General features: G+C 37.7%; 1 protein-coding gene across 1 annotated transcript in view; it reads right to left on the minus strand.

Annotated features, from left to right (window-relative positions):
* The window catches only part of ST8SIA1 (ST8 alpha-N-acetyl-neuraminide alpha-2,8-sialyltransferase 1), a 127,940-nt gene that overhangs the window by 70,960 nt on the left and 38,357 nt on the right, over window positions 1–18,623 (minus strand). The window contains exon 2 of the mRNA XM_090275483.1: window positions 9,208–9,352. Coding sequence (XP_090131609.1) covers window positions 9,208–9,352 — 145 coding nt within the window. The remainder of the gene's footprint in view (window positions 1–9,207; window positions 9,353–18,623) is intronic.

Consider the following 18,623-nt stretch of genomic DNA (forward strand, 5'->3'; position numbering starts at 1 on the left):
AACAGATACAAACATTAAGAAAATATTCTCGGTATTCATTTGTATTTTTTTTAATTCCCTGGTCAGATTAAGGCACAGAAAATTTCATTGCTAATGTATCTCTCTATAAATTAATTAAATGTATCTTTATGCATCTAAGAGGTCTCTAATGGAGTTAAGAAGTGCAAATGAGCATATCAAAAGCATAAATGAAACAGAGGCTTCCTGATATGCAAACAAATACTCAAAACTATATCAAAATAAGATGGAAATTCTTTTCTACACGTGGACCTTTGCCAGTAAGAAAGACCCAGAGGAAGAAACCAATTAAAGGGGGAAAAAAATAAAGCTGTACCAGCTTTTCTGCAGGAACACACCCTCTCATATCACCAAAACTAAGAACAAAATGGTATTTGGAACATGAACACCTCCTGAAAAAAAGTTATCACTCTGCCAGATCTACAGAATGAGATCTGACCCAGGGGCAATTGGTGTCAATCATCCTTTTCCATTGTTCCCAGGAAGCCACAGCCTGAGACATAATCAGTCTTTGTTCTAAATTTTACACACTGCCAAATATATTAGAAAGGTCTACACTGTGGCAAGATAAACCCCTCCTTACATTTAATTTTCATTTTGTTCCCAACCATAGATAACCTGTGAATTTTTATTAAAGAAAGGTCTTGATTTGTAATTATTTTCTACATTTGACAGGTAAGGTATCTAATAGTTTCTCTTTAGCTCCTCTGTGGGACTACTCCATTGTACTACCTCACTTCTAATCATTTGCTTTCCTTTCCTACAAAGATAACGGATATTTGGACATCTGTGATGATCCACTCTCCTCATCTCACTTACAGAGCAATTCGAAGAATAGTGGATAGATATTAAGCCATTGTCCACATATGCAATCTGAAGTCACTGGAAATTAATAATTTACCTCACATTGCACTTTGAGTTTAACATAATTATTTTCCATCTATAATGATACAAATGTTTAACTGGTAGAGTCTGTAGCATTCTCCATTACTGTTACAGAGCCCCTGGGCTGCTCCAATTGAAAACAAGCCCACGGGCTCTCTAGTTAGGGGTCCGATTGCCCGCCGCCAGAATTACAACTCTTAATATTTCAGTTGAGTGAAAAGAAAATTGTTTATTTAACAGTTACATATATCCTTGCCTTCCCCCTACCAAACCTAGCCAGTTTTTAAGGAAGGTCAGAAACACCGTTTCCCTACTTACCAAACACAGTTCAGCTTTACCAGCGGCTGCCTATCATTCAATCTGATTGGGGAGGTCCTTTCTGTGCTGTGGTGTCTTTCAGCTCTCAATACAAAACCACCAGGATTCTCAGCCTCCTTGCAAACTGTCTTCTTTCTGTAAACCGCGTGGATCTCCTCTCCTTCTCCAGAGCACCCCTGCGAACACCCGCCAGCGAGGGAGACAGCCCCAGAGCGCGTCCCCGCCCTAAAGTGTTCGCAGCTGCCTATATATCCCTGGCTCTGTGCTTTCCATACCATCCCCTGGTTCAAGACTCCTCCCATCCACCTGAGGCCTTGGAAGCATCCAAGCAATTTTGCATAATGAAAGACACCAGCCACCAGCCTCAGGCGTGTGGAGGCATTCTTGAAAGCTCTTCCTTCTCCCCATCCCCCAGTCACAAACTCCGGGGATTTTTGGACTCCCCTGTTTCTGTAACATTAATACTTTATATTTCCCTGAATCCCAGACTCAGGTTTCTCTCTTCTCACCATTAGCTGGCCTGGAAAAGTTTATTTCACCGATTTTCTAGTACTGTTTTCCCCCCATTGGTTCATGGTAGTACCAAAATACCAAGGAAATACTATGTGCCATACATGCTTAAGCAGATAATAATAGTAACATTATGTTTGTATAGTGCATTCACTACAAAGTATTTTTACATACATAATCTCATTTTAACATTGTTTCTCATAATAACACTGAAATCTAAAGATTAGATATTAACAGTCTTCAATTGAAAAATTATAAAATTCAGGCTGAAAACAGTTATATGACTTCTCTGGGATCATACATCTTGTCATAGAAAGGCCAGGTCTAAGACCCAGATCTAGACTCTAGTCCCTACATATTTCTCTAATGTTGGCATTTGGCCAAGAATTATAGAGTAAATGACCTGAATTATTGAATGGTAGTAAAACCATGTTTCGGGTTCCTATAATTAAGAAACAATGAGCAAAGAATAATTTTGCTTTCCTTTGATAACCTAGATTTCTTTATTGTAGAAATCAAAATGTAACTGCTCTTATTTGTCCTCTTAACGTGAACCACTAGGGAGCTCAAAGTCAAGGGAAACTATAGTGTTGTATAGGATCTTAAAGACTGCATATGAACACTATTTTCTTTCTCTCAAATAGCTACAAAAGAATTTTCTCTTATTCTTCTAAGAGCACTCATATGGGAGGTGAAAAATCTTAAAATGGTTTCAAGGTGACTAAATAATAAAAATAAACAACTGATCCACTAAAACCCATGTCTTTGAAAAAACAATTAAAAAAACTCTTGAAATCAGTCCAGATTTCATATCCCAGCCCTTCTACCTTACTGCCCTAGAATCTTCAATAAGTTATTTAACCCTTTTCAGTCTCAGTTTCATCCACGTATTGAAGACAATAATGAAAACCACATAGAGTTGTTGTATGGATAGTGATTAACACATGAAGAAATTGAGGCAGATAGTACAGGTTGGCAGATGTAGTGCATTTGCCTAGAGCTGAAATACTGAAAAACCCAGCCTCTCTTTTTTTTTAGACAGAAAAGCTGGATTTATTCCATTGACACAAAATTTCTCTGACATCTCCAGAGACTGAGGTATTCCTTAGAAATACATTTTCTACCTGAACAGGGACTTCTTTAAGCACCAATGTTATTCTGTTATAGCTGTCTCATTGTTTGTTTGTTTCTTTTTGTTTTTAATATGCTTTATTGATTATGCTGTGACAGTTGTCCCAATTTCTTTTCTCTTTGTTCCCCTCCACCCAGTGACCACCCCTCCCTCCAGTTGTCACCACCCTTAGTCCATGCCCACTGGTTGTGCATATAGTTCTACTCAACATCTTCCTGTCTACTCCACTCCCTCCTACTATGCTTCTTAATTCCCATACCATCTCCCTCCCTTTTCCCCCTTCCCCCCAGCTGACCTCCCCCCATAATGTTCTCCATACATATAATTATTTTTACAATCTCATTGCCTACTTCGTTTTCCTTTGTTTCAATTCCCTAGCTTCTGTTGTTGGTTGTTGTGATACAGTTTTCATTTAAATGTTCATAGTTTTGATCCTCTTTCTCCTAAAGAAGTCCCTTTAACATTTCATATAACAGTGGTTTGGATCTGATGAACGCCTTTTACTTTGTCCTGGAAGCACTTTCTCTGCCCTTCTATTCAGAATGACAGCTTCACTGGATAGAGTAATTGTGGTTGTAGGTTTTTGCTTTTCCTTACTTTGAATATTTCTTGCCAGTCCCTTCTTGCCTACAGAGTTTCTTTTGAGAAATCAGCTGAGTCTTATTGGGACCCATTTGTACATAATTTTCTTCTCTCTTACTGTTTTTAAGATTCTCTCTTTATCTGTAATTTTTGACATTTTGATTATAATATGTCTTGGTGTGGTTCTCTCTGGGTCCAGTTGTTTTGGAACTCTATGCTTCCTGGACCTGTAAGTCTATTTCCTTCCCCAAGTTCGGGAAGTGCTGATTCTTTCTTTTTTTTTTTTTTCACATAATTTTTCAATTTCTAGTTCTTCTTCTTCACCTTCTGGCAACCCTATGATTCAGATATTGGCCCACTTATAGCTGTCCCATAGGTTTCTGAGCCTCTCCTCATTTTCCTCACTTTTCGTTTCCTCTTTCTGCACTGGTTGACTGTTTGTTCCTTCCCTATGTTCCGATTTGTTGATTTGACCCCTGGTTTTCATGCCCTCACCACTAGTTCCATATGTGTTTTTGTTCATTTCAGCAGGACTAGCCTTCTTTTCTTCCCCGCCTTGTTTAAGATCCACTGTTAGGTCTGTAAGCTTTCTTATAACCAGAGCTCTGAACTGAGCCTCGAAAGATTATCTATCTGCCGGTCAGATAAATCACATATTTGCTGTCTGGTCAGCTGTGTGATTGGGATCTCTATCATGATCCTGTCATCCTGACAATTTTGTGTTTACCTTTGCTTTCTGGGCGGGGCTGTCACACCTCCTATGCTATAGGGGGCAGAGCTCCCATGAACTTGTCACTACCAGGCAACCCATCTTACCACACTGTGGCGCTTTGTGTAGGGGCGGGGGTCCAAGATGGATTCCTACCGCTCACTCTCCGCTGAGAGACCGTGAGCCTCCTCTTCCATCCACATGCCCTCCAACCCTCACAGTTCAAGGCAATGGGTGTCTGCCTTCCCTGGTGTTGGAATCGTGAGCTGACAGGTTTGGTCTTCATCCAGGGGTGCTCCCCAGGTGCTTCTTGCCTCCCTCTAAATACAGGTGTCTGTACTTACCGCCATCCTGCCACCATCATCGCAGCTGCCACTGTTGCACAGCTTGACCTCTCAGCACTGACTTCACCTCTCCTACCCATCCGGATGAGCACCACTTGTTTATAACTTCATATGCTGGATTTCCTTGTAGCTTTATTTCCTGGAACTTCTGGTTATTTCTGTTTTGCGGTAGTTGTAGTCCTTCTTAGTTGTGGAGGGAGATGGTGCATGTCAGTCTAGGCCTCCATCTGGCCAGAAGTTCCCAGCTTCTCTTACAGCTACATATGCCCATGTGATTTAGTCCTGACCAATGATATATCAATAGGAGTCTGTCCTTATTTCTTCTTTTGTTTCCTCCCTCTTTCTACTGGAATTCTGGACCCAAACTGAAGATTCCTTGGCCATCAACTAAGGATGTTTGAGCAGGAAGACAGGAGCCTGGGAGCTCAATGGCACTGTGTTGCTGTCACCCAGCCCTGAATGCCCACTTCCTAATTCATTATTGCTTAAGATAAATAAGCACCTATTTAGTTAAGCCCCTGTGACAGGTTTCTGTTATAAAGTAACCAAATACTAGCCTGACAACATGAACCTAATACACGCTTAACAACGATTATTTGTTAATAATCTTTAACAAACATTAGGCCCCTTAATTTCCTTCTAATCAAAAAGCTACATGGTTGGGAAAATTATTACAATAATATTAATCAATTAAAAGACAAGCTAAAAAATCCTGTAGATTATATAGTATGATTCAAATTTCCTTTGGTGTGTAGAGGGGGCAATTACTGTGAGACTCAGGAATACCTGGGAGCTCAGAGGATTCATTTTTAACAAAGCCACTTTGACAAAATTACTTCAAAATGTCCTGCTAGGTTTTTATGGGCCAAGAGCACTGTGGGTCTTGGCCGAGTGGAATATGTCAGGGAAATTATGGTGACCAGAGGAGCTGGAAATGAGTGTCCATTTGGGACATATTAATGATGTTTTGTGATTCTTTACATATGGCCTTGTGTGGCTATTCTAAGGGAAAATGACTAGTCTAGTTTGTGATTTATATCATATGAGTACTCAGCACAATGTAAGAGAATGAGGAGTCAACCATGTTTTAATACACCAAAAGGAAATATAGTTCAAATTATATCAGCACAGTTGTGGTTTCTAAATTTCCTGCTACACCCTCGCTCATTTCTAAGGAAATTTATGCTCTTTCTGAGCATAAATGTTTTAGACCAAAATAGCATTTATTCAGTAATATCTACAGCTATGGGACCATGCAGGCTTAAAAGGGACAGTTCCTGGCAAAGCAGGAAGGAATTGACCCCAATCCAGGGCGTGGGGAAAGTCTCAAAGTGGAAGACCATCACACTATCCTCTCCAAACACACACACAGAATATTCTAGAATACCTCTGTGAGGGTTAAAATTCTGCCCTTCATGCCTAATAATATTCAACAAATATTTTACCAAAATACAGTTATAGAGCCATTTGGAAACAGCTGCTTCAGTGTGTGTTGTTTGGTTTCCTATGGTTTAGGCAAGGGCCATGCAGTTGCCCAGCCCAGGTGGGACACAGGGAGAGAGCCCTTGGCAAACATGAGCAGCTGGAAATTAACATCTGAGTGGGAAGCATTGCACTAGGCACAAAAACAAAAAATTGTTTTTGTTTCTCAAAAGCTCACAAGATGGTATTGAGATCAGCAGAGAAGGACTTGAAGAAAACTATACTCTGTTGTTATCTAGATAACTTCATATGAGGCAGAACTGAATAAATTTTATGACAAAGCTATGGAGCATCATGAGCAACATAAATAAGAGCTACTGATTGCAATTAAGGAGATTCCATGTAGCATCTCAACGTGCTCAATTAGGACCCTCCTGGACCCTACTGACCTGCTAACTCTCCACAACATACAGAGCATCTTGTATAGCATGTTGGCAACAACGACCACCACAAAACAATGGGTAAAGGTAGGCAAAGGAATAAGAACAATAATGATGATGGCTAATATATATTGAGTAATTCCATGTAATTAAAATAAATATATTAAAATATATAACTAAGGTATAATTAAAAATTATGCATCTGAGTTAGAGAACAAGTGATATGGCGTGATTTTGCTGAAACTCATGGAAAGGAGGGACACTTTGTTCAAATGACAACATTGAGCTCAGCCCACTCACCTGAATTTCTGCCTAATCAGCACACATACAACTTCCCAGGAGAAACATGAAGGAAGCATATCAATTAACTGTCATTTAGCTTCCTGGTATCAAACTAGAACTATTTCACTAAGAAATAATAATGTGATGAGATTATGGGGATATACTCCAGCCTTTTTGCTGATGCAAGCCAAGTTTCCAGGATTTCTATAAATTAATTAGTCATTTCAGAATCTCAGAAAAATGCACCATAACTATCTTAAATCTACTCATTGAACTGGTTCAGCCATTCATGCTGCCTGCATGCACACATGCAGTGATGCAACTTTTGCTTCCTAAGGAAAAAGAAGCACCTTTTTATCATTTATAAATGATTTCTTGGACTTTCAAATGGCACAAAGAGGCACAGAGTCCTGTGCACGCACTTAAAAAGGAAATGTTTCCTGCTATCCTCTTGCTGCAACTGACAGGTAAGATGGGAAGCTAGTCGGTATTTCTTTAACTGTCTGTCTTCTTCAAATCTGTTTTCCAGCACAAAGTTAGAAGTCAGTTCGTATGACCAAAAGCCCTCCTGTACACAAAGTCTATTTTGGATTTCTTTACATTTTTATTCCATCTGATGAGCTGTTAAAGTGATTTTTTTTATCTCTTCTTCATTTCATAGTGAGTTGATAGCAGGTTTTGAACAAAGAGGGTACTGTGGATTGGCTTGTTCACCCTCTAGTCCACCGTTATTCTAGCTCCCTGCTGAAGCTTGATTTAAAAACTGCCTCTCCTGGATGGTTAAGCCACTATTGTTCTAGGTGCAAATTAACCTTACTCATTATATGCACTTGAGGGAGATTTGGAAGGAGGCGGTGAGTTGGAACCCATCTTCCTGGCCCTGTTTCTGCTGGAGGCAGTTTTGGCCACACTAATGGGAATGACAGCTGGGGCTTTCTAATCCCTAAACCCCAGTTACTGCAGTAGGTTCCTGAACTAAGTAATTCCAGGAGCCACCTCCTGACCCCCATGTCTCCATTCTCCTAAGGATTTTGAAGTGCCTAATTTCCACTATGAAATATCTTTCTGTGAAAAAATACCTAGGAAGATTTCTGTTCCTTGCCTTCAAACCTTGACTGATATAATTATATTCTTCATTTCCCCATCTGAAGATGCAATATATGAACCAAAACGACATTAATAGCTAACATTTACAAAATGCTTTGTAGTTTACAAAGTACATGCACATGAATTATCTACATAAATCCTGACCCCAACTCTGAGAGGTGTAAGGACAGGCTGCTATCCCCATTGTACAGATGAGAAGACTGAGTCTCAGGAGAGTTAGGTGACTTAGCAATGCATTTACATGGTAAGAGATGAACACAAAACTCAACTTCATATTTTTTAATTATTTTTTTCTTTTAAAATTACAGTTAGCATATAAATTATATTAGTTTTTGGTGTACAACCCTGTGATTATGACTCTGAATCATGTTCTTTGACACTAGAAAGCCTTCCAAAAGCAAATGAAGAAGAGAGAGTAAGCACATAAATGCTGGCAATGATTAAACTTTTTATTTCCTATTGAAAAATAAAAATTAAAAAGTCCTTGTAAGTACACTCTAAAATCATTGAATTAGACTATAAAATCTAAGGACAAAACAAAATATAGGTTATTTCATGGAGGGTATGACTTTGGATCTAGGAGATCCTGTGCCTCAACTTTACAGGAACCCTCCTTTGAAGACTTTTATGCTGTTAATACAGGTCCATAAAAGTTTCAATCCCATTTTCCAATTTTGATCATGAATTCTTTTTCTGCACAACCATTTGGCCAAACCAAGAGGGGGCAGGAGACTTGGGGAGGCCAAGATTAATTTCTCCATTTCTCCCTAATGGCAATTTCACCTAAGATCCATCCCCTCCCCAACTTGGGCTCCACAAAAGAAAGATTTCCTTTTTCCCCACTTGCTATATATATATATATATATATATAAAACTTAATAAAACATTTGATTTCAATGCTCAAGAAACCAAGAGGGAAAAAATTAAATAGGCAGAGCTTGTTTTAGACTGCTTGAAAAGTGGGTCAAATTCTTTCTCTCCATAACCATCACTCCTCCACTTCATAGCAGTAGTCTGACCACAGGGTGAAGGTTCAAGAGCTCTAAGGAGCAAACTTCTGACTATACGGTCCCCATGCCCTGAGAGCAACATCAGCCTGACGACAACACAGTACCACAAATCTTTGAGATCATTCCATAGCCAACTGCAAAACACTGGAATTCCATAATGCCCTGTCCTTGCTTCCTTCTCTGCTTGCTTCTTTCAGTCTCATACGACTCAAATCAGAAGGGGCAGGAAAAATGTTACTTTATAGTGTCTTACTTCTTCTCTTACATCAAAACATTATGTGATTCCTTCCCCAAAGCATAACAACTATAAAGAAAAACAGTTAAATTAAGAAGAGGAGAAATAAGATGAAAGGTACATCTAATGGGTTAGAGAAATTCAATTATATCTTTCTTATAAAATCAAAATATGTAAGAACCTATATTGAAAGGCAACAAGCTCTATACTAACCTGGGGGAAGAGAGAGTAAGTTGAATTGTCAATGGTGAATGAGTACAAAAACTCCCCATCATACCACATGCTCTTCCCCATGGGAGAATTCATTTTAGTCATAGCAAAGAGATGGGCAGGGTCACAGCAGTCTTCCATCTGTTTCCTAGGAGAGAAAACAGGGAGAGAAAAGAACAGCAGACTCATTCACTTGTCATTCCCACAGAGACGCGCAGCCTTACCTCAGTGCCAGCTCACAAAAGCATCCGTGTCTCTGGGGTGATTAGACTACTATTAATTCACTCTTCCAACTACCAGAAAGCATGACTGGAACTTTTCATAATAAAAAAAAAGTTTAAGAAAAATACATCAGTTCTCAGATGCAGGTGAAAAATGTCCAAAGGTAAAAAATAATCATCATAATTTCATACTTATTGATTGATTTCAACATCCAGTCCCAGAAGGTGGCTAACTTTGGAGACTGTTGAGATATTCAGCTATAGCAGAAACTCATCTTTATGGTGATTTAACAATCAGGTAGTTAAGTTCAATGACAAGGGACTTTACATGAGCTATATGGAGTAGGGAATGCACACAGGGATCCAAAAGAGGGCGTATTCCTCATCAAGAAACAAGATTAAAGAATAACTCCTGGGAAACTTTTTAAAATAGAAACAAAATGAGATGAGTGATGTGATTGTAGACACTAGCAAAGCAACCTGCCTTCTAACTGGTATATCTCATGGGGCTTTTCAGTTCTCATTTTGTCTGAACTCTCAGCAGTGTTCAACACACTTGAGCACCATGACCTTTGTGAAGGTCCCCTCACTCCCTCAGTGTCTAGAACACCAGGATCTCCTGAGTCACCTCACTCTTCCATGCACGCTGCTCCTCTACCTGGCCCTCCATTGTAAGCCCTGATAATGTTCTACAGGCCGTTTTTTATATTCTCCTCTAATCAAAAGCCTGTCAAAAACCAATTCCATTTACTCACTGAGCTTTCCCGAGTGAAAAAGCTTATTCCCCAGTCCCACCTCTAGAAGGACCCACTGACATAAACCACTTCTGAATGACAACCTCACACAGACATGCTTGCATGGACATTTTTGCTACCCATGAACAGACAGAGCTGAAATGGGACAGTAAGATGAAGCACTGGGTTCAAATCCCGACTCTGTCATTTACTGACTCCATAACTAGAGAATGTTACTGGGCTTCAGAACTACCTCCAGAGATTGTTTCTAACAATTCACTGAGAATGTACAGGTGGAAAACAGTAAAAGTTCAATACAGGTTGTTGTTATTACATAAGTCCAACCTCATTGTAGAAATAAATAAATTCAGCATTAGGCCACAAAAAAATTCTTAGCAAATTCAAGAAGATTGAAATATTCTAAGTATCTTCTCTGACCACAATGGCATAAAACTAGATTCAATAAGAGAAAAACTAAGAAATTCATGAACACATGGAAATTAAACAACACTCTAATATGTAATCAATGGATCGAAGAAGTTAAAGGGCAAATAAAAAAGTTTATTGATACAGCCCTGACTGGTGTGACTCAGTGGGTTGGGCCTCATCCGGCAAACTACTGGTTCAATTCCTGGACAGGACACATGCCTGGGTTGCGGGCCAGGTACCCAGTTGGGGGCATGCAAGAGACAAACTGATTGATGTTTCTCTCACACATATTTTTCTTCCTCTCTTTCTCCCTCCCTTCCCATCTCCCTAGAAATAAATAAAATCTTTTAAAAAATGTTTATTGACACAAACAAAAATGGAAACACAACATGGCAGAACTTGTGGAATGCAGCAAAAGTAGTTCTAAAAAGGAAGTTCATAGCAATAAATGCCTACATTAAGAAGCAAGAAAGATCTCAAATAAACAACCTAACTGTACACCATAAGCAATTAGAAAAATAAGAACAAAGTGAGCCCTAAGTTGGCAGAAGAAAGGAAATGATATAGATTAGAGCAGAAGTAAAATAAAACAGAAAAATAATAGAAAATATCAACCAAAGTAAGATTTGGTCATTTGAAAAGATAAACAAAATTGACAAACCCTTAGCAGGAATAACCAAGGAAAAAAGAAAAAGAACCCAAACCAACAAAATATAAATGAGAAATGAAGCATTACAACTGATACCACAGAAATTCAAAGGATCACAAAAGGCTACTATTATTAACTATATGCCAACAAACTGAACAATCTAGAAGAAATGAAAAAATTCTTAGAAACACGCAATTTGCCAAGACTGAATCAGGAAGAAATAAAAAATCAAAGTAAAACAATTACTAAAATGAGATTAAATCAGTAATTCAAAACCTCAAAAGCCCAGAACAGATGGCTTCACTGGTGAATTTACCAACACTTAAATATGAACAAACATCACTCCTTCTCAAACTCTTCCAAAAAAAAAAAATCAAAGAGGAGGGAAAACTCCCAGACTCATTATGAGGCCAGCAGTATCCTGATGCCAAAACCAAAAAAAAAAAAAAAAAAGATAATACTGAAAAAATAGTACAAGCCAAAATTTCTCATGAATATAGATGCAAAAACTCTCACTAAAATACTGGCAAACTGAAATTAGCATCACATTTTTAAAAAATCATACACTATGGTCAAGTATGGTTTTCCTCTGGGATGCAAGGATTGTTCACCATATGCAAATCAATCAGTGTGATAGACACTGATTAGAAAGAGAGAAAAGACACAAAAAAATTCAACAAAATTCAACATTCATATAAGATAAAAACAAACTCTTAAAAAATCAGGCATAAAAGGAAAGTATCTCAACATGATAAAGGCCGCATATGGCAAGATCACAGCTAACATCATACTCAATGATATAAGACTGAAAGCTCTTCCTTTAAGATCAAGAACAAGAAAAGAGCTCCCACTCTTACCACTCTTACTCAGCATAGTCCTAGAAGTCCTAGCTAGAGCAATCAGGAAAGGAAAAGAAATAAAATGCATCAGAGTTGAACAGAAAAAAGTAAAATTGTGTCTATTTTCAGATGGCATGATTTTTATATCAATAGAATCCTAAAGACCCAACCAAAAAGCCATTAGGTCTAATAAGTTGTAAAATGCAAAATTAACATACGAAAACCAGTAGTTTCTATATACTAAGAACCAATTTTCTGAAAAAAAAAGAAATTGATCCCATTTACAACAGCATCAAAAACAATAAAATGCTTAGGAATGAACTTAACTAAAGAGGAAAACAATCCCTACTCTACAAATTACAAGACATTAATGAAAAAAATCAAAGGAGACACAAATATTTGGAAAGATATACCATGTTCAGGGATCAGAGAAATTAATGTTAAAATGGCAATACTACCAAAAGCCATCCACAGATTTGTGAAAGCTGACACCAATAGAGACATTTTAAAATGGAACCAAAACAGCATAGGAAATATAGTAAACATTATTGTAGCAACTATGTATGGTGTCAGGTGGGCACTGGATATATCACAGAGGACACTTTGTAAAGTATATGATTGCCTAATCTCTATGCTGTACACCTAAAACTAATAGAAAATAATATTGAATATAAGTGGTTGTTTAACAAAACAGTAAAAACATACTAAAATAAAACTCACTTGAGTTAAATATGCCTTGAAAAATGTAAAGGGCTATAGAAATGCAAAATAGTAATCACTATCATTTAAAGGAAATGGAGAGGTTAATACTTAGATCCTATCAACATGCACCTCTTCTGATATCTTTAGAATACTTCCTGGAAAACATATACCCCTGAGGGTTTTTATTCATCTCTCAAATTTAATGTAGCAGTATTGGCAGACTATAGCCTGCCACTTATTTTTGTAAATAAAAAACCTATCTATAGCCCTGGCTGCTGTGGCTCAGTGGATTGAGCGTCGGCCTGCAAGCCAAGTGTCGCTGGTTTGACTCCCAGTCAGGGCACATTACTAGCTTGCACGTCAGGTCCCCAGATAGGGGTGCAAGTGAGAGGCAACCACACAGTGATGTTTCTCTCCTCTCTTTCTCCTTTCCCCTCTCTCTAATAAAATAAAATAAAATAAAATAAAATAAAGAAAGAAACAAATAAATAAATAAATTGTTTTTTAAAAAAACAATCTATATAAATTATTTCTCAATAAAACTGATAAAGAAAAAAAAATTCCTTGGGATTCCAGTGCCTACTATGGATCCTGACATCCGGACCCCTCCATGACCTAGCTGCTCCTCTTTATCATAAGTCTTCACTTAGGTAACTTAACCAAGGCCACACTGTGGCAGAGCTCAGATTTAAACCCTGATTTAACTCCAGGGACCATGGTCTTAACCAATGCACTCAATGGTGCTATTACTCTATCCCACTTGAACCTTGTGTGTTTCCATGTCTGTCTCCCTTGCTGCCTCACTGATGGCAGGGACTGTGACTGGTTCATCATCTAGAATACAGATTATACAAAGATGTTCTTATTAAGGGTGGTCTAGGTAATTTGGACAAACTATCCCACCAAAAACAATTAGAGGCCCTGGCTGGTTGGTTAGTGCTCAGTTTGTTAGAGCATCACCTTGATATGCCAAGCTTGCAGTTTCAATCCCCAGTCAGGGCACATACAAGAATCAATCAATGAATACATAAATAAGTAGAACAACAAATCAAAGTCTCCCTCTTTCTTTCTCTTTCTCTCCCTGTCTCTCTCTAAAATTAATAAATTTAAAAACATAATTAGAAAAGCTGGACAAAAAAACAAAATCATTTTGAGAGCATCTGAGAACTAGCTAGAAGTAAAAAAATGAAGTCAAGACCTAGGAGAATAAACTGAGAAAGGGAAGTCCCATATCAGAACTACTTGGTTCCTTAAAGGCATCTGGTGGTTCTAGAAGAGGCAGCTGAAAGGCTGAAAAGCTGAGAAAAATTTCCAAAAGACTTGTGAAACTGGGAGCATGAAAACTGAAGTTGAAAGGATGTCAAGGAAATGTCCCTCTGATAAAAATCCCTTAGCCTTTTGGTTTGTACAAATACCTTAAAAGTATATACATACTAGAAATAGGCCAGCCCTTGAAGGAACCAAAGCTCCACTTCAAATGATCTCAATCTCTGACTGGATTGAGATCATTCAATTATGCCCCTGGCTGTCTGAAGATAACATTATCCTATTCCTCAACTGTCTTCTCAATTTTCAGATACAATGTCTGGCACATAATTAAAACTACCCACACATAAAGAAAAGACAAGAAAATATGATTACAAATTAAGAGGAACAACAGACAATAGGCACAAATCAGGTGTAAAGATAATGAAGTTTTCAAACAAAACCATTAAAATAATTGTGCTTAATAGGTTTGAGAAAATAAGAGAGAAGATCGAGAATTTTGGCAAACAAATGGAAGTTGAGAAAAGAGAAACATAAAGAAGCCACCTGTAACTATTTGTTGAAAAGAAAGGCCAAGTTGATGAACCTTGCTAAGTGACCATCAATTAGTAGACTCTGAACCATGTGCCTGGCCAAGGAAAAATCTTGGGCAATGCAGCATCCTGATTAAGAGCATGGATTCTGCAGCCAGACTGCCTGCATTTGAAACCTGGCTGTCGCATTGACAACTATGTACACTGGAACAAGCTCCTCAACCTCTCTCAAGTCCTCAACCTTGAGATGGTAGAAACAGCAATACTTGTTTGGTTAAGAGGACTATGAGTTAGTATTTGTAAAGTTCATAGAACTGTGCCCAGCTCTGTGTTCTATTGTGCATACGTGGTACAGCACAAGGATTTGTTAAATAAAAAGAAGTAAATTCAGTTCAGCAGAGAGAGAGAATGGAAAATAGATAAACTTAGGAAAAGTACTACATCATTTTTCTGACAATGACATTTATAACATTTTTAAAAATAATGTACAGCAGAATAACAAAGTTAAGATTACATGATAAATCAAATCTTCATAGAATTATTTGATGTACTAGCATTAAAATGTTAAAGAAAGCAACCTTTAAAAACTATATTAAATTTTCAGTTATTTAATTCTATTTAGACAATAGGATGTTCAGGGGGGAAAAATGTCCTAGCTGGGAACTCTTCATATCTCGTTATGAGGAATTAATAGTTAAATGCCACATTTGCTCCTAAAGAATTCATGAGGGAAAAGAAAGCTCTTAAAAACATCATGAGCAATTATCATGACCTAGTCCTATTAGAGAATTCCTCATATCTCTTACCTGCTTTATTCTTCTCTACAGCACTTAACACTATTTACACATTATACATTTAATTTATAGTTCGCTTATTGTCTGTCTCTCCAAGTCCCAGAATATAAACCATGAGAAGAGGGACGTTTGTCTTCTATTCCCTACTGGATCCCCAACTCCTGAAATGGTGCCTGATACTCTGTACAGGTGTTTCATAAATGTTGTTTGAATGAATAAAGAACAAGTAGGAAGGAAAGAAGAAAACATTAAAGAAACAAGAGAAGCTCAATGCACATTTTGTTCTCGCTACTCAAAATTCAAATCGAAGAAGTTAATTCTTTATAGTTTTAGTCTGTGGAGACCATAAAAGAAGACTGTCAGAATAATTGCTATAGGCTGGTAAACATTTCCAGCAGTAGCAGATCCAGGATTTTTGAGATTTGCTGACTGTGAATCCCAAGTTTCTCATATTCCACATTAAACATTAGTCTAATTAAAGCTAGCACCCCTTTAGGACTGCAGAACTGCAACAGAGGGACCACGGGAGCTGACGGTGCTAATAAATTGTTTCCCTAACCACAGTGTCAAACTTTCAAAATTTGACTTTACAATGCTTGATAAGGTTTCAGATTTAATCTTGTCTCCCAAAACTTCTTTCTATTCCATTAATCTCTAACTTCAGTCAATGATTGATTTTAAAATGTGGCTTTTGACCAAAATGGGTATCTAATGCATTTCCTCCAAACAGCTAAATCAATAGTCCTTATTGTAAACTGTCCTGAGTTGAGTTCCTAAAATTCCTTTTAGACTATTACATGTCAAGTCCTTGGGTTAATGTCACAGAGCCTCAGATTTATTGCTGAAAATGTGGCCACATTCCACAACAAAGATGGCTTTAAAATTGAAATAATGTATATAAAGCTCCAAAGCACATTATATGGTCTTGATAAGTATTCATTTCATTCTCTTTAGTAGTTAGGAACCATACGAGTCTGCTCACCTCACATAATCCTTATTATTATTTTATTAGATATAAGCTTTTAATAGTTACCCCTCCCATTCCCAAACACATCCCTATTTGGATGATAAATTATATGCTCCCTCTTTTAAGAGCAGAAGCTAAACAGTTGGCATCCAATATAGGGGGGCTTTTCTTTAAGTGAAGGATCTGGTAGCCTACAAAGAAATCAGAGAAGTTTCTTATTGTAAATGGCAGATTCCCAGTAAAAGTGGTGGAAGGTCCTGTTTGGGCCATCATAAAGTTACTTTCCCCCCAACGTAAAGAAATATTTGTCTTAAATGATCAATTTTGAAAGAAGTTTAAAAGTCAGGAGTCACTGTTGACTGATGGCCCAGGGTCTAGAAAGAGAACTTGAAGCATTTGCTCTGAAGCGAACATGCAGTACGGCCTTGCCCCTGGGGAGGGAGTGGGGACAACTGGCGACAGCCCCATCTCTGTGGCAAAGGCAATAGCTTCTGTCCACATAAGAGATTCAAAGTGCACAATCAATATAGGGTATACATCTAAGTATTTTCTTTTATTTTTCAATCACAGTTTACATTCAATATTATTTTATATTAATGTCAGGTGTAGAGCACAGTGGTTAGGCAACCATATACTTTACAACATGTTCGCCCAATACTTCAAGTACCCACCAGACACCATACATAGTTATTACAATATTATGAACTGTATTCCCTATGCAGTACTTTGTATCTCCGTGACTATTCTCTAACTACCAATTTGTGCTTCTCAATCCCTTCGCTTTTTTCACCCAGCCCCCAACCTCCCTCTCCTCGGACAAGGGTCGGTCTGACCTCCACAACCATGAATCTGTTTCTGTTTTGTTGTTGTTGTTGTTCATTTATTTTGTTTTTTAGGTCCCATGTATAAGTAAAATCATATGGTATTTATCTTTCTTTGACCGACTTATCTGTAGTCATCTAATTTTTCATAAATTCTCTTAAATGGTGAGAAGTACTTTCATTTGATTATTGATTTAAAATTATGGTTTCGACAGATAAAAAGTCTTTTCAAAGATTAATCTGGATAATTTTCCAGGACTACAAAAACAGAGAAAAGCAGCTCTTACATACTACTTAAGACCAAGTAATCTTCTATTTAGCATCATTTTATTTATCATATTTGAAATGACTGCATAAAAAAGGAAGCATTCCAAAGAAAGGTAAATTAGTGTCATGGGTAGTCTTCATTTCTCCAAAAGAGGCAGAGCAGACTGAAAGGAGAAATTTTTAGAACACAAATACTTCAAGGATGACCTTGCTTTCATATATATATATATATATATATATATATATATATATATATATATATGGTTGTAATGTTTAACAAGTATAATGATTATTTGAATTAAAGAACATAAATTTTTCCAGGAAAGATTTCAATGAACGTCTTTGTTCGGTCATCCTATTTATGCTTACTTGTCTATATAGCTAGAAAGTTTCTAATACTATCCTCTAAGAATCACCTGTTTGCTGTTTTAGTTACTGCAAGTGACTTAGCTCCTTTGGAGAGAACTCTATTTTTATTCACTCAACAAAATATTTATTGAGCACTTTCTATGTGCCCAATGCTATACTAGGCACTATAGTATAGGGAAGGGAAGGGGAGGGGAAGGGGCAGAGAATACCTTGTTCTTTTAAGTTCTAATGGAGAAGATAAACAAATAAGATAAATCAAGTACGTGGGTAAGGAGGCCCGGGTACAGTTTTCAACAGGGGGCTAAGTAAGTCCTCACTGGGTAATGGACCTTTACGAAAGACTAGAAGGTGGTAAGGAAGTAAGTCACACAGATACATGGGGAAAGAGCATTCAGGTAAAGCACGCAGCAAGTTAAAGTGCCAGAAAGGACACTGAGGAAACCAGTGAAGCTGGACTAAAGTGAGTGTGGGGCGGATGTGTCGGGGCAGAGGATAATGAAGGACTGTGTGCATGTGGTTTCATTACAGTGAAAGAAATAGAATCTGTGCTCATCACCAACCCTCTTGTTGCATCCACGGACCCTCAAGAATAAATCCAACTCCAAAATTGTACAAAGACATTTAAATTTTACTGAAGTTGTAATAGAGAGGGGTCAGGGTCACCACATGGAAGAAACTTAATAAAATCTCCTAGTGGATATACGTCTCTTCCTGGATGCAATTACATCACTTAACTCTAACCACCTCCAACCCCCTCTCTCCATAGCATTTCCCTGCTATCAGAGCAATTTTACTTGATCAGTGGGCTCGCTGATTTTGACTCCCTTC

Source organism: Furipterus horrens, unplaced genomic scaffold (genome assembly GCF_987537825.1).
Source record: "Furipterus horrens unplaced genomic scaffold, mFurHor1.1.pri manual_scaffold_4, whole genome shotgun sequence".
In the NCBI taxonomy this organism is placed as follows: Eukaryota; Metazoa; Chordata; class Mammalia; order Chiroptera; family Furipteridae; genus Furipterus; species Furipterus horrens.